This window comes from Wolffia australiana, chromosome 6 (genome assembly GCF_029677425.1).
Source record: "Wolffia australiana isolate 7733 chromosome 6, ASM2967742v1".
NCBI classification, from domain to species: Eukaryota; Viridiplantae; Streptophyta; class Magnoliopsida; order Alismatales; family Araceae; genus Wolffia; species Wolffia australiana.
This window is the reverse complement of record NC_135840.1, coordinates 2,643,905-2,660,598: the sequence shown is the minus strand read 5'-3', so window position 1 is coordinate 2,660,598 and position 16,694 is coordinate 2,643,905. Positions and strand designations below refer to the sequence as shown.

The 16,694-nt window shown below is 37.9% G+C and overlaps 1 protein-coding gene across 2 annotated transcripts; it reads left to right on the top strand.

Annotated features, from left to right (window-relative positions):
- Positions 1-10,846: 10,846 nt before the first annotated feature.
- LOC144704189 (MLO-like protein 12) lies at positions 10,847-16,298 on the top strand. Of its 2 annotated transcripts, none has more exons than XR_013581764.1 (15): positions 10,847-11,107; positions 11,202-11,259; positions 11,555-11,799; positions 12,703-12,819; positions 12,918-12,978; positions 13,909-13,997; positions 14,117-14,191; positions 14,261-14,355; positions 14,472-14,521; positions 14,625-14,665; positions 14,857-15,030; positions 15,133-15,168; positions 15,249-15,367; positions 15,490-15,550; positions 15,641-15,719. XR_013581764.1 is itself a non-coding variant. In XM_078576483.1 (15 exons), the coding sequence occupies exons 1-15, from the start codon at positions 10,985-10,987 to the stop codon at positions 15,998-16,000; spliced, it is 1,653 nt and encodes a 550-aa protein (XP_078432609.1). In that variant the 5' UTR covers positions 10,858-10,984; the 3' UTR covers positions 16,001-16,298. The 2 variants fall into 2 exon arrangements, 1 of the variants encoding a protein (XP_078432609.1); XM_078576483.1 differs by having other exon boundaries at positions 10,858-11,107; positions 15,249-15,316; positions 15,641-16,298.
- Positions 16,299-16,694: the final 396 nt, after the last annotated feature.

Genomic DNA, 16,694 nt, shown 5'->3' with positions numbered 1-16,694 from the left:
TCATAGTTCTAAGTCCACATATAAAGTTTCCAGCCCTAACTGAAAATTCTTCTTCTTGTTCTCTGAAAATTGCAATCCAAAAGTAAGAGAGATCTTTCACTCCCTAAAGTTATTCTCAATCCATTTTTAGAATTTCTGCAACATGATATGTGTTGATATCATCAATCCAAGTCCAATGATTTGGAATTGTGGTTTTGTTGCGGGTTGATTAGAGATTCAAAGGAAATAAAGCCCTTCTCTGAATTTTGCACGTCATTAAACCTTTGGATAGAGTTGATATTTTTAATATAATTTTTAGGTTGATTTTAAGATATCGTTCAAATAATCACTTGTTAAAATTCATAAAGTAGGTTAGAATCTCATTTTTGTTGTTGAGTTCTTGATAATCTTTATCTTAGGGGTTTTAGATTGTCTATGGTAATTGAGATTATTCAATAAAATATATTTAAGCACACTTAAGAGTATTTAGTTAGTGATGCGTACAGATCGTCTCCACATGGAACAATGATTATGGAATTAATTTCTTATGATAGTGATGATCAATACGAAAAGAGATGAAGACGAGAGTAGAGTGTGTGAGCTAGTAATATTGAGTAAAAAGATGTAAGTTATATGTTAGTTTAACTTAAAGAAAAGAGTAAGTGAATGTGAAGGACACGATGATGGTCGATGGTATGAATGATGGTAGTGGTTGAATGTAGAATGGTATGATGGAGAGGATAGAGAGTCGAGATAAGAGGATATAAAGAAGTAAAATGTGAGTGAAAATATGATGAAGAACACTAATCAAGCGAACTACGATATTGAGAAAAGAAACAGCCTAAGGTGAAGATACTTACCTTAGATCCTTACGTTCTTCTAGGATCAAGATGATTTACAAGTACTGTGAAGTGCCCCCCTCTTCCCCAATGATTCTCCCCACACACCCAGGACAACAAAACATGATGGATCTCAAAACTCTCTATCTTTCAGTAAACCCACACAAGCAGGAACCAAGTTCAAGATTGATTTCACAATGATCCAGGCCTCTATTTAAGATCAGAGGGCATGGATGAAAATAGGAGGGGAAGACGAAGCAATGTTGAAATTTTCAGCTCAAGCGGAGTTGTAGATCAAAAGTTATGGCCGTTTGAAGTTGAGCCAATCCTAGCCCTTTATCCAGGCCTCTATTAATTTTTTTGGTTACACCGTAGCATCACTTCAAGTCTTCCGCGTCTGCTTGCCTTCTGTGCTTCTCGTCTTCCGTGCCACGTGTACCTGAAAAAAAGACAAAAAAGAAAGGAAGGGGTGAAGTAATAAAAATGAGAAAGAACCTTCTTTCTTGAGGATGACATGGCAGTGCATCAGCACACCATGTCGCCTTTCTTTTTTTCTCTCTTTTGTTTTAAACGAGTGGCCACGAGCACCCCATGTCACCCTACGCCAAAAACAACAAAAAAAATTGTTAGTCATTGTGCAATCATTGCTTCGCGATTCACAAAGTGATGATTACTTGATTAATGATTGGCTGATGCCAATCATTAACTTAGCTAATGATTGGCTGGCACCAATCATCATCGGGAACCAAGATTTGTCCGTTTGATGAATCAAATGGTGACACATGGCGGCATGAATAAAAGGGCTAAAAAATACATTAACAATTCATATGAAATAAAATAAAAGCACAAAAAATACATATAAATATATTTTGACTTAAAAAATCATATCTTTCCAAATTGAACTTCAAAAAATTCCATAAAAATCATATTCTGTCTAAAAAATTATATTCTTTTGGAATTTATTGTTAGAAAATTCCCAAAAAACACAGAAATTGTAGAAAATTCAGGAGTTCTAAAAATAGATTTAATCATTTTAAGCTTGATAACATGCAAATATGAGCGATCTATTGCAAATAGACATGTAAATATGATGAAATTAACTTACGAAATATGCATGTTATCAGTTCTGAAAAAGTTATAGGGGTTTGAATATGGACGTTGAACAATTAGGCATTTAGCTAAGAACATGGAAAGATTAACTTTTTGAGATCGATTCAACTTGATTTTGAACTTTTTGTCTGAGATAAAAGTTGTTGGTAATCAGGTAAAAAATCATTTCAAATTTTAATATTATTATTTAGTGTATTAAGGAAGATATTTTAGTTTTGAGCACCAAAGGTCAAAATCGGGACCAACAAATTTCATCCAATGAGAAATGTGAAGCAGAAGAGGACTGGAGGAAAGAGCGACCACAAACAGGGAGGAATTGCTGCAGGAAAGTCATGATTATATTTACTAATTTTCAATCATGAATTAAAAAACTACTAATCTAAAATAATATTCATGTTGAAATACACGTAATTACAATGTGTCTTGAATATGACTTAAAGAGACTCATTATATATTAATAGTTGTTGAGGATGAATTCATATTGTGCGAAATTCATTTTTTCTTTTTAGATATTTGTTTTCAGTTAGGTTAAAGCTTTGGGGGCTAAAGTAGAGAAGGCTTTAATGGCCAAGTTGAAGTAGCCCAAGCGCTGTCGCACCATGGAAAACTTTGGAGGTTGAGGACGACAGAGCTTCACCAATGATTTCTCATTTAGGTATATTTATTCAGCCTTATTTCCAAATGATTTCTTAGGGGCATTTACACAAACACGGTTAGGCCACATCATCACTGCAGGACAGGATACCCCCAAACATCATTAAGGATTAGTTGCTAAACATTCTAAGAAAAAATGTGTCTCCCATTTCTTCCTCATTTTCTAGTTTGAAAAATCACGTTTTACATTATCAAGAAATAAATAATATTGATAGAGAACCTAATTCACCATGCCCTAGTTTATTCCTTACCCATTTAATATTGATAGATAACATACATCACATACACTAGTTTGATCAATAGCATCTAACTTCATCCACCACCAGACACCTTCATCCATCACCAGTCATCATCTTCTGTTATCTAGAACACACATCATCAATGCAGTCACAATCTTATCCTGTGTTAAATCATAAAACACAAACCACTATCTTCTTCCATGTAACTTCTCACTCATCTCCTACATCCACCATCTTCCCCTTTTTTTTAATTGGCAAAAAACATGGTGCCGGGTACGTCCAACCCAAAAATTGTGCCCGTAGTCCAATGCAGCCATGCCCTAGATGCCTCCCAGGGATGTTTTAAATATTCAATGAAGTGTTTGTAAGCATGTCTAGGTGTGGGGCGAGCATAAATGTCCCATTTACGCCCTGACCCTACTCGCCCATGCCCATCATGCAAAAAAGAAAAATATACAAAGGTGATGCCGATGCAGTTCCTACAGGAGGTCATCAGCGCCCCATAGCTTGCTTGTATCCCACGAAGGTGATGATGCATGGAGTGTCAGCGGTCCTCATGCGATCATTAGGTATCATTGTGGAGGAGCTCAGAGGGTACAATAGTTAAGCGAGAGGTTGTAGAGGGTACACCATCTTCGCCTATTTTACTCCATTTTCAATTATCTTAATCATGTTTGCCCACCTATGTTTTCTCTTACATAACACCACACCCCATTCAAGTACTTAATTCCTCCCCTCTCATATAATTTTTTCCATTGCATCACTACATCTTACCTTCGTGCCCCTCTCATCCAACCCAAATCACTATCTAGCAATAGCAAAATTCCTAAAATGTATTCCCTGTGGGGGAACCTGTACTCATCCACTATCAAGTATAATTAAGTGAGTATTGGTTTTTCATTTTATTAATTAAACTCAAATCAGAAACGACATCATTTTAACCCTAATTATAAATTTATCAAAGCACATCCATATCCTGGTATCCAAACATTCTAAGCCCCAAAAAATTGTATTTTATGGTCTTACCTGTGGCAATTTCAGGTCTTGATTGAGATGATCCACCTCATTCCATAATATAGTCCTGGATCTGAAAATCAAAAGCATAAAAAACCAAAACCATCAATTTTGCACCATTGAAATCCATGATCTTCTTAGTTTCTTGATTTAGCATCTTCAAGCCTTCATATGTCCAACTGATAACACCCAAAATTTGATATTTATTTCAAGAAATTAGCACAATTGTATGCACTTAAAGAGTTCAAAATGGGGTTGTTATCATATATTAGATGTTAATTAATTTTTCTAAGTGAATTCTGATTTGTCACTAATTTTCTGTTAATTTATGAATTTTTTGGAATTTATTTAAGCTTGGAATAATTCTGTTTAAATGAAATGGCAGGCTTAAAAATTAATTTTAATGTTAATCAATGTGGGGACAAATTACTGAATTTTCTAGGATTTATTGGATTTATTGGGAATTTATTCAAGGAAGAAATGAGTTTTTAAATAGGCAAAGGATATATTTTTATGGAAAATATGAGTTTTTAAGAAATTTCTAAAGTTGACGGGGTTTTTCTTAAATTTTTGCTGCAATTATGCCCTTAAAACAGCACTCGGTCATGGTTGTAAGCAATCAAATTAGTTATGGGGTTTTATTGCAATTAATTATGATTTTTTATTTAATGTTTTCAGTAAAAAATGGAGGAGAGAGAGCAAAAAGGATATATACATAAATATTTTTCAGGCCTCGTTGGTTTGCGCATGCGTATTTAAGCATGGACGCTTTTGCAAAATTCTAGGCCATTCTCTCTCCGTGAGGTAAGTTCACCTCCCGTGCTGTGCATACAAAGCGCACGCACGGGAGGTGATGTTGCGCTCTGTGATTGGGTAAAAATTAGAGGGCGCGCATAGGTAAGTGCAAACGGTATTATATTATGTCTATTTTTTATTATTATTTCTTTATTTTGATTTGAGGGCAGGGGTACGTGGCACGCCAAGAATCAACCCGCCATTTTAAGTCCAAAATTCTCCAGCCAATTCGCCATCGACACATCATTGCGTGTGAAGAAAAAAAATTAAATAAATGAATTTAGATCCAACGGCTAGGAGTGGTCAAAATTCATTTATTAATAACTTTTGATCCTGACGTTCGATTGAGATGATTTTTTTTATGATTTTGCTCGTCTTGAACTGATACCAAAATGATGTTGGATGTCGTTAATGACTTTGTCTGATGGAGAACTCACTAAGGTGAATGGAACTATGTGATGCGATGAAGCCCTAGATGACCCAGGATGAATGTACGTGCAGGTCCGACTTGCGAAGAATTGCCAAGTTTCGAGCTTCAAGGCAGGCGACCGATGACAATGAGGGTGACCTTCTAACCCTTGTCAAAACAATGATGACGGCTACAGCGCCGAATGGAATAATTCCGTAGGGGCTCGCATGTAACGGACGGGCTCGACCCGTACCTAGGGAATCACTTGTGATGTAGTTTTCTCAATAATCTCTCTCACGTATCTAACCCGAGTGCGGTGGAGTGCAGTCGAAGATATATTGAAAGACATAATGTAACGGGCGAGCAAGGGGAACGACGTACCTCGTCGGTAGTGGCGTTCATTGTCGTTGATGCACGGGTCGGTACGATTGATGGCGGATTTAGGTCAGGAGGGAAACTGGCGTGATGAGGATAAGTCAGAGGACTGCGACGGATGGCTTCAGCAGCATGACTCGATAAGGAGAGGGGTGGTGAGAGCAATCACAGACCGGACGACGGGTGTAGGCACAGACTGTTATGGTACAGACCAGGTCTGGCGGTTTAGTAGTGCATTAGCCCAGGAGATACTCTCACAGGCGGCGCGTGTGGGAGATGAAGCCGGGCAAACTTCGCGGCGACCAATCTACTAGTGATACTGTTATCAGGTGTATTTGTACGACCAAAAGATCAGACGGCGTCGAGGGCGTTTCCTGTGACAGCGTAGCTGACAGCTGCATCAGACATCGAGGGAGCGATCCCGTAATACTGACACAAGCGGTACGTGCCCATTGACCACATGGAACTTGCGGTCGTAGTGTCTAGAGATTGGACGGCAATCAGATCCGCTAGCGGGCATGTTGGGCGACCTGACAAAGAGTAGTGGCGATGCACCGTTGGTTGAGGACGAGTACCTTGCAAGAGAGAGGGGGGTATGATCGCGCGACGATGCGTTAACGGGTATATCGTGCACTAGGAGGACGCTCCAAAGTCGATGATGACGGCGCGAGTGCAATCAGGCGTTGTGTGATCGCAGCAGATGGTCAAAGTGGGTGCCTCTATTGCGCTGCGCAGGATAGTGCACGTGTGCTGCTGATTCTGGGAATCAGCGTTCGGGCGAATGAGAGTCACACAGTCCCCCCAATGGATCGGTTTGACCAATGAGGTGTAATCGATGGCGCGTCCACCCGCACAGGCACCGCCGACATGCGTGGAACATGTAATACGGCTCACAAACTGAAACACCGATGGCAGCATGTACGCAAACATGTGGCACGAAACAGCCGAAGAGCACAGCTTTTTCCCCCTCTGACTTATCTTCCTCTCTTCTCTCCTTCTTCCTCTCTTTCCTTTCTTCGTCTTCCACCTTTTTTTCTTCTCCTCGCTCTCTTCTTGGGTGAGATCTGAAAACGGGAGTAACCGTGCAATGAAACTTCCAGATCTGAGCTTGAACGTGGTGCCCATCATGGCTTTATATGGGGCCATGATGGGCCCCTTACGAAGGGTCCATTAGGAAGTCCCATTAAATGACCTCTTTTACAACATAGATAAAAACTAGATAAATTAAAACAATGCGAAAATAAATGATACGGACGGATACGGTGATACAAACACAAAAAAACATAATGATACGAATGTGTCACGATGAGTAGGGTACACTCGTTGTGATGAACACAAAACAGAAATTAAACGAATGAAAACATATAATTAAAATGCGAACACGTGCGCGGACGTGCTCTACCCAGGTTATTTAAACCCGGGCATCTTCACGGATGTTTTTGGCGTGCCGGTCGGGCTGGACACGGACCGGCGATGATGCTGATGACAGCTCCGATGATGTTTCGTCGACGTTGTTTGGGCGCACTCCATCATTGTCCTTTGCTCGATGAATAATAAGTCTGAATAATAGTCCATAAGTTAAGAAAATATTATTTGGGGGTTTTCTTAATTATCGTTTATCTACCTCTCAGTACTAATCATGTTCATCATTTTTAATTTAAATAGTATCATTATTTATTGAAACCCAAATCCACATAATCCAGAACTATTTTCATCAAATCAGCATAAACCATAAGTAATAAACATATATATATTAAATTAATAACTGAATTATTTAATTCAATGACCTTATTATGTTGGGTATAATAACAAAGAATTTGGGATTGTATTTTAATTATAATAATATATGGTTTACAAAATTAAAATTATCTTATAATTAGAGGGACTAACTTTAATTAACCTTAAGTATTAATGATTTGAATATCACACTATCCTAAATTCTATCACCACACACAACACACCATTCACACAAAACAATTGTCAAGGCTCAATAAAATGATATGTTATATGTATATATCACTTTAATGACATATTACGAATGAATTCCACCAGTATAAAAGTGAAAAATAATATTGGATACTTGGGCAAGATATTTATCTGAAAATATCCTCAAATCAAATAAATGCTTGTTCACTAAATCAACCCATCCTATGCATATAACTTAAATAAATATTCTCTCAAGGATTATCAAAGATGTACTTTGTGTCACTTTTAAAAATAATTTTATTTAAATGATAATTCCACCTGATGAAATCTCTTTATTTTCATATACAAACGTTTTGAAAAAATATTTATAACTTAACACAATTTTGTGCAATTTTACATGGACCAGGGATTTAGAATAAACTACATCTCTAAAATCAGATATATTCAATGCCATTGTATTCATATCCAATATAATGATTGATAAACCCATATGACTAGAATCTTAAGGAGTTATATAAAATTTTACAAATTAAATAACTTTGAAAAATATTTTGGTTGAAAATAAAACTTAAAATATAAAATTAAATAATTAAATTTATTATTATTCAAAATGTTATAATTAGTGTTGAAAACATATTTATGATTCATTAGTTGTTTGTTCACACCAAAGGTCATGCTTTGGACTGAAATAATTAAAAATAACTTCATAGGTGAAAAATTGGGTTACTTTAATATATTTTGAGTGATTTTTTTATGAATTATGAATATATTTTATATGAAATTTCATAAATTGTCTTGTTAGTTGTTTGCACTAAAGTCAAATTCAAGAATTAAGAATCAGCAAAATTTATATACTTAAAATTTGAGCTCATTTTTAATGTTTCAATTGTAAAAAATATTCAACATAAAGAAAATTCAATGATTTTCATGGGGAAGTTTTAATGTAGATTTTTTCCAATCACTAGTTGCATTCATGAATTGAAGAATGATATAGTATATTTCTATCTATTTCGTGAGCCAGATTTTTTATCATTATAAATTATTTAAAATATTATTTTCTTGAAAAAAATTGAGGAAAATATAATGATTATAATAAGATTAAAATACTCTCTAATTCATGGTTCCTTCACTTTATCTAATGAACCCCTGGATGACTGTCTAATGAATTAGTAAAAGTTGGGTATCTAGAACACCTTAGTCAATATTTAGCAAGTGGATTCCTGCACCCTTGTCGCCTGAACTATAAGAAGGAAATATTCATGGGGCTTTTCTGAAGATGAGTAAGGGAAACCTGTATTAAGATATGTTAAATTGTCTTCTCCATCTATCCTCCCCGCAATCCCAATATATCAGCCATATACTTAATCGGTATCTACCTTAACAATCTGGCAACCACTAGATACGTGGTTATCAATCTAGCCACTAAATTATTTATCACTTTATTTGAACACTGAATATTATTTCAGTGTTTCTAACCAGAGAAAAAAACACTAAAACACATACAGTTAAGAATAAACATGGGACCAATGGGGGTTAGGAATAGAGACGTATTTAATAAGCATGATTTACATAGAATCAAGTAGATATTTTCTATCTTGGAGTCATCTTGCTCCCCAACATTTCCATTCATCACCAGCAAATCTCATCCTCATCTTTTTTCTTTTTATTCTCTTATGGATTTTGTTCTAGAAGCAACCTCTTCAGCGGTTGTCCATGGCTTCTTCTGAATTCTCGTGGTAAGTAGGCCCTTTGGAATAGAACAACCAACCAACTCGTTGAAAACATAAAAGACATTTGACAAGTGGCTGTAACTCCTACCTAGGTGGGCCTCCATAATCCCAGGATATCTCTACATTGCGGCGGTCAGCGCAGACAAGAATACCAAGAAACACAGTCAGTCCACACGATTTTAGAACCGATTTTTAAAAAAAAAACAGGATTTTACAAATCATTATCATAAACTTAGGCTTAAAAAATCGTTAGAAATGTGTTCTGAGGCCGTTTTGATCAACGTTATTCTCTTGGACTGCTTTAAATGTAAACGCGGCATTGGTCAAATTTTGTTCAGCGTACTTTATACATTTCTGTTGTTTTATTCTCTTCCCACTAACCTGAACTTCGCCTACCATCCACTATGCCACTTTCAATATCTTTCTGTACTTGGGCCCCTATTCTCTGCACCTGGATGTAATAAACACCATGATCCTACTCTTCCTGTTTGGACAGAGATTTTTAAAACTTAAAACGATTTATTTTATATCTCTCTCTTTCCAAAAATATATATGGTCTCTCTCAACCGTAGGACCAACTCTTAGTCTAATAATATAAAAAACATTGATCTGAATTTTTTGGGGTGGTGATTCTTTTTTGTTGCTTAAAAAAGAAGTGAATTTCAAATCCAAATCACAGAGAAAAATAATTGTTGAAGAATAAGCTAAGATAAAAATGTCATTGGGCTGCCAACGTACTTCCTCTTGATTGTCCTCTCCAGTACTTGCACAAGTGTTTTGCGTATCTGGACTTTGTAGTATCTATTATCAAATTCCTCTTTCCGTTTGAATAAATATTTTTAAAAACTCGGACGCGTTATTTTCTATCAATGTTTCTTTCCAAAGATCTCTATGGTTTCGTTCAACCGTCCGACCAACTAAACTAGAAAAAAAAATTGCGCTGAAATTTTTGTTGCGGTGCTTTTTTTGGTTGCTCTATTAAAAATGACCACTATTAATTAAAGATTTTGAAAAACCACGAAGCGTTAATTTAAGTGGATGGATGAACTGAAGGATAACCTCAGTTTTTTAATACCGTCATTAACCACCAACGTAATTTCTATCGAAAGTCATTAAAATACTACATTATCCTACCAATCCGTTTCTTTGAATAAAGATTTCGAAAAACTAACCGGTCTTATTTTCTATCTTCATCTCTTTCCTACAATCCCTATGATTTCCCTCAACCACACGATCCAATTAAAAAAAAGTCAATCGTTGAATGGAAACATAACCTAAATTTTATTATTGAAAAAAACTATTGGACCCCCAATGTTATAACTCATAGCGGACGCAAAAAAAACTAAAAAAAGAAAAAAAAACCCACGGGTGAACAGAAGCGTAGTTTCCGGTCAAGTGCATAGAAATGCCGTAACTCGCAAGAAGAATATTTGGCTGACGAAACGCGTCTTCTCAGTCTCCACTTCTGCAGATTCTGAAGATCAAACTATTCTTTTCCAACTCTGGACGCGGCTACAACGGAAACTTAATTTCTTGGGCTTATCTCCCAGGTTGACCGAGTATTCTCTATCACGGTCACAATCTTACGGTTTCCATGACGGCAGAAACGTGTGGAAAACTATCGATCTTCCCACTTCTTCTCTTCTGCATCTCTTTCCATGCGTTTGACTTATAATCTTTGGAGTCATGCGTTGATACTGTGGCTCTTAGTCAACCAATACTGCAATGTTTGTTTCAATTATTCTTTTCCCTCTAGTTTTCTCTCTCATAGGCTCTCCATGCAATAAAAAGCCCCCTCCTCTGTGTTCTCACCCAACTCATCAATAATCGAACTCTCTCTTCTTCGTTCAAAACAACTGCTTGACGAGATTATCAGAAGAAGAGAGAAAAAGAGTGCAAAAGAGAGAAGGATCGATGGCCGGTGGCGGTGGTGGACGATCTCTTGAAGATACACCAACATGGGCGGTCGCGATTGTATGTTTGGCACTGGTTGTGATCTCCATCTTCATCGAATATTTGATCAATCTCGTCGGAAAGGTAAGTCAAAGAGCAAAAACAAGGGAAAAAAGTCATTTTTTCCCCTTTAAGTTGCGTTTAATCTTCTTCCCTTGGCTCAATTCTTGCGCTGCAGTGGCTCATTCGGCGTCAGAAGACAGCACTCCATGAAGCGCTAGAGAAGGTTAAGTCAGGTTAGTAGACCGCTGTGATTTCAATTCTTAATCTTTGATAGTTATGTTTTCATGATTGAATTAAAGGGCTGTTGATTTGAATATAAAGCTCATCACAAGTCTTTAATTTTATCGTTTCAGTCATATGATTATTCTTAAGCTGCAGTCTTCCACATGCTTTCTTTCATCTCCCTCGCATTCTAAAGAATGCTAAAGTCTGCTCGAATATCTTTCTCTATGTTGAGCTCCAAGAACAAACATTTCAAACCCATCTGTTCTAATGATAACTATATTCGTTTATTGATTTGGCCTTCAGAACTTATGCTTCTGGGATTCATATCGCTGCTTCTAACGGTGGGCCAAGGACCCATATCCGACATATGTATATCCAAGAGCGTGGGTGATACTTGGCATCCTTGCCCAAAGTCCAAGCAGGCAGTCGCTAGTAATGGAATAAAGAGCGATGTCGCTGCAAGACGAGGGCTACTTGAGCAAGAACAAAATTCTACTATTACCCGTCGAGTTCTCGCCGGAGGTGGCTACGATAAATGCGCGCCGAAGGTCTGATTCCTTCTCTTTTTATCGATCAAGTTAAATTTCTTGTTTCTCTAAACACCGAGGATCTGATTCATGCAAACTCTTCAAACACTTTATTTTCCAAGATAAAATTGTTTAATCTTAAGCCCGTGTGCTGTTAATGCGCGCCTAAGTTCTGCTTGTTATCTTCTAGTTGGTTGAAATATTTAATTAGTAGTTCATCCATGGTCTGTTCAAAGTTCTGCTTCTTGAATACTCTAAAATTATTTTTTGTATGAAGTTTTCCGAATTATTGAATGAAATGATTGTACTCGTGTCCCTCTTCGATGCTGGCTTTTGCCTTTCATATTCCGCTGCTTTATGGACGACTATGATATATTAACTATAGTGAGAATACGTTCAGTAATCTCTATTCAAATGCTCGCCAAAAGTTTCATTATAAGAAACTATTTCATTAACTTTTTCCCATTATATTTGGTATCTCTATCGGTCATACTGTTAAATGAGCCCAATTTAACCCCCTCGCCGATCAAATAATGTATTTTATTCGCTGGACTTTATCCATTTTCACGTCCAAATTCTGCTTCTTTGGGACCCATTTGAACAAATTTTATTTGAAGTCTATGAAATAATCCACGTGCAACGATTCCTTTTCTTTTCCCTCTTTGATGCCAGCTCTTTCTATTCATACTGCGCTGTTTTGAAAATGACTTTTATTGATTTAAATATTGTGCGACTACTTTTGGAATCGTTATCCAGATTATGCAAAGAAAGTTTGCTGGCACCAGGCACGCAATCTCGGTTTCCCCAACTTTGTTGACCATTGGACTAACTATATATCTTTATTAAGAATCTAATTCACCTTGATACAGTTATCAACGAAATATACTTTTGAAATTAGAATCTGATTAATGTTTAATAACGCAGAATATGGTCCCTCTGGTGTCAACCGACGGTATTCATCAACTGCACATCTTCATCTTTGTGCTGGCCGTCTTCCATATTCTTTACTGCATCTCAACCCTAGCTCTTGGGAGGCTAAAGGTCAACACCACTAACTTGCATGCCTTTTGACCTAATTTTGTAAATGGGTCTTGGCTAACCTTTGGCCGCCACTCTTGTGTGACCTGGAAAATATACAGATGCGGAAATGGAAAGCATGGGAGCAGGAAGCCCATACGATGGAGTACCAGTTCACACATGGTATGTATTCTGGAATTTAACACTGGCATAGACAAAACGGAAGAGGTGTGTGCGTGAGAGAGAGAGATAGAGATAAAGAGAGAATGAGACGGAAAGAGAGAGGGAGAGAGAGACAAAGAGAGAGAAACATAGAGAGAGTGGGAAAGAGAGCGAGTCAGCGAGAGAGAGAGAGGACAAAGAGATAGATAAACAGAGTGTGTGAGAGAGAGACAGAAAGAGAGAAACAGGGTGTTTGGAGAAGAGAGAAATAGAGAGAGAAACAGAGTGTGTGTGTGAGAGAAACAGAGAGAGAGAAATAGGGTGTGGGTGAAAGAGAGAATTAGAGAGAGACAGAGAGAGAGAAACAGAGGGAGAGAGAGAGAGACAGAGAGAGAGAAACAGAGGGAGAGAGAGAGAGACAGAGAGAGAGAAACGGAGGCGGAGAGAGAGAAACAGAAAGAGAGAGACAGAGAGAGAGAAACAGAGTGTGTGTGTGAGGGAAACAGAGAGAGAAATCGGGTGTGGGTGAAAGAGAGAAATAGAGAGAGACAGAGAGAGAGAAACAGAGGGAGAGAGTGAGAGACAGAGAGAGAGAAACGGAGGGGGAGAGAGAGAAACAGAAAGAGAGAGACAGAGAGAGAGAAACACAGGGAGAGATAGATATATATAGAGAGAAACAGAGGGAGAGAGATAGATATAGAGAGAGAGAAACAGAGGGAAAGAGATAGAGATAGAGATAGATAGATAGATAGAGAGAGAGAAACAGTGGGAGAGAGAAGAGAGAGAGAGAGAGAGACTAAATGATTGACATAGACACAAACATATATATGGATTTAAGTAAATAGGTAGATAAGTTAGCAGACATTTATCTTGAAAGATGTATATATAGATAGATAGATGGTTAAGATACTGGCCAGTGACTAACGATCAAATAAATTTGTGTCCCGGCAGATCCAGAGAGGTACAGATTCGCCAGAGAAACTTCCTTTGGCCGGAGGCATCTGAGCTTCTGGAGCAGGTCTCCAGTCCTCGTCTGGATTGTATGATTTCTCCCGTCCTTTCTTGATTGACGAATAATCTACCTAATGTCCTAGTCTAAAGTCGTATCATATGTTACTCTTAGATTGATCCCATAGATTTCTCTGTTTGATCCATCCAGGTATGCTTTTTTCGGCAATTCTTTACTTCTGTAACCAAGGCTGACTTCATGACTCTGAGGCATGGGTTCATCATGGTGAGCCGAAGAAACTTTCAGCTCTTGAGTCCTAATTCCGTATCAGATAACTTATCTAGTTCTCTGCAGGCCCACTTGGCACCCACATCATCCACCAAGTTTAACTTCCAAAACTACATCAAACGATGCCTTGAAGAAGACTTTAAAATTGTCGTCGGAATCAGGTTCGAATCAATAGCATATCTATTAATAGAACCGGAGCGATATTTTCTTTTTTTTCTAAGCGGCCCAGAAAGAAAAAGGTCAATAAGCGCCTAATGGTTTTTATGTTGCTTTGCAGCCCGCTGATATGGTTCTCTGCTGTAGTTTTCCTTCTCTTCAACACGCACGGTGCGGCTAGCTTTCTATCCTTTCCACATGTCATATTCAGAAATTTTCATCTTATTCTTCAACAAGTGGCTAAGATTTTCTACTTAATTTTTGGTCGTCTCAGGGTGGTACTCCTACTTTTGGCTTCCTTTCATCCCTCTGATCGTAAGTTTTTAATATTTGTTACTAGAATTATTAAGTTTAACATTTTGATTCATTCATTTATTCTTTTTTTGATTTCTACTGAAAAATCATTTCATTTTTAAAAGTTTCTAAAAAGTTTTCCATTTTAATTATAGATAGATTGATGAAAGATTTAAAAATAGAACAGTGCTGATAAATAATAATTGGAACAGGTTATTCTGCTCATTGGGGCGAAGCTACAAATGATCATCACGAACATGGCGAACCAGATCATGGACAGAAGAGATGTTGTCAGAGGTGTCCCTCAAGTTCATCTAACTAATGACCACTTCTGGTTCCACCGGCCCAGGCTTATTCTCCTACTCATCCATTTCGTCCTCTTCCAGGTTCCATCTCTCGATCTGCCTTCTAACCTTTCATTGATCATAAAATCCAATTTAGCTATATAAGTGAGAGAAATGTTTGATCTAACTTGTGTATTTTTGCAGAATGCATTTCAGCTGGCATTCTTCGCCTGGAGCACGGTGAGTTGACAAACCAGTAACCAGTAGAACATGATATTGAGAAAGTCCTGACATCTCACTTCTATGAATCTACTTTGCAGTATGAGTTTGGGCTTAAATCCTGCTTCCACGAGCACATAGAAGATATTGCCATCAGAGTTTCAATGGGGTAATATCCCCTACCTGTTAATACGATTTTACGTCTGGGAAGACATTAAAAGTAATATGCTCGTAAAACCCAACTCTGGATATTAAGTGTTGTAGTGGTAGAAGTATTTCTATCTCAAAAAATGACTATGAAAAGTATTACTTTTGTAACAAGATGCAACTTGTATCTCCCAGGGTCATTATCCAGGTTCTATGCAGTTACGTAACTCTTCCACTCTACGCCTTGGTAACACAGGTAGACCATCGATTCTTCCTCCCAAGTTCAAAAAACTATTCTTTTCTAAACTTTGATGAAAACCATCTCCACCGTTCATTGAATTCTCAGATGGGTTCGAACATGAGGTCGACGATATTCAACGAGAGGATAGCCATGGCGCTAAAGAAGTGGCACAACACGGCAAAGAAGAACGTGAAGGAAGCGCACCACCGTTCTGGATCAGCGAGCCCTCTCCACAGCCGGTCACCTGCGCAGGGACTGTCGCCTGTTCATCTTCTTCACCACTCGCGCAGCGACCCGGAGAGCGTGCACAGCTCTCCAATGTTCTACAACATGGAGGAAGTCTCGTCCTCGCACAAGTACACAAGAGGGGCAGAGAAAGATGTGGTAGAAGAGAATGGAGGGGGAGTTCATGCCATCAACATCTCCATGGATTTCTCCTTCGATGGAAATGCAAGAAACGGGTAGTGGTGGGGAGACAGTTGAGAAACCCAAGGTTTCTCCTAGATTTTGTGAAGAATAGGAAGATGGGAGATGAAAGAAGAAAGAAGGAGAAGGAGAGAACATCAAAGGAATATGTATTTCAAGAACCAACGGTTCTGTACATCGATTTCGACTGTTATAGACAAAGGGAAGACCGCTGAAGGTTTCCGTTTCGCGGTTTCTATATACTGTACAGGTCACGTGTTCTATTTGTATTGGTCTTTTTGTATTTCTAAGTGTGTACTGCATGGAGATGAATACGAGTGCTGTGTCTATTTATTAACTTCATTTGAATTGGCCCTCAGTCTTACTGTTTTTAAGCATGATTTCACCCAGATAGTGTCTGGGTCTGAAACCGTCATGCTTGGTTACAACTTGACAATGCGATTTGTAGCTCTGGTTTCCTTCACAGATTTGGCATTACCTTTAATATTTTATTCCATTTTTGTCATTTGTGGTGGGAAAAATGTCAGGGGAAAGGGGGTATAAAACCTCTGCCCCTTGATGTAGAAAACTAGTGAATAAATTAAGACGAAAATGAAGATTTACCTGCTATCACTTCCAACTCTGCCTGTTTCAACCAAGTTATCAGCTTGACAGCCAGCCCACTGGCGCAAATCCTGTAATACCTGTTGATAATCGATCATGTTTCCAAGAAGAAGAAGAAGGAGAAAGAGGA

Excerpts from the sequence above, each read along its gene's own strand:
- LOC144704189 (XM_078576483.1), top strand. The coding sequence starts at position 10,985 with ATGGCCGGTGGCGGTGGTGGACGATCTCTTGAAGATACACCAACATGG. Across the intron at positions 11,800-12,702 it reads ACGATAAATGCGCGCCGAAG|AATATGGTCCCTCTGGTGTC; the intron begins GTCTGATTCCTT and ends TTAATAACGCAG. Across the intron at positions 14,666-14,856 it reads TTCCTTTCATCCCTCTGATC|GTTATTCTGCTCATTGGGGC; the intron begins GTAAGTTTTTAA and ends TAATTGGAACAG.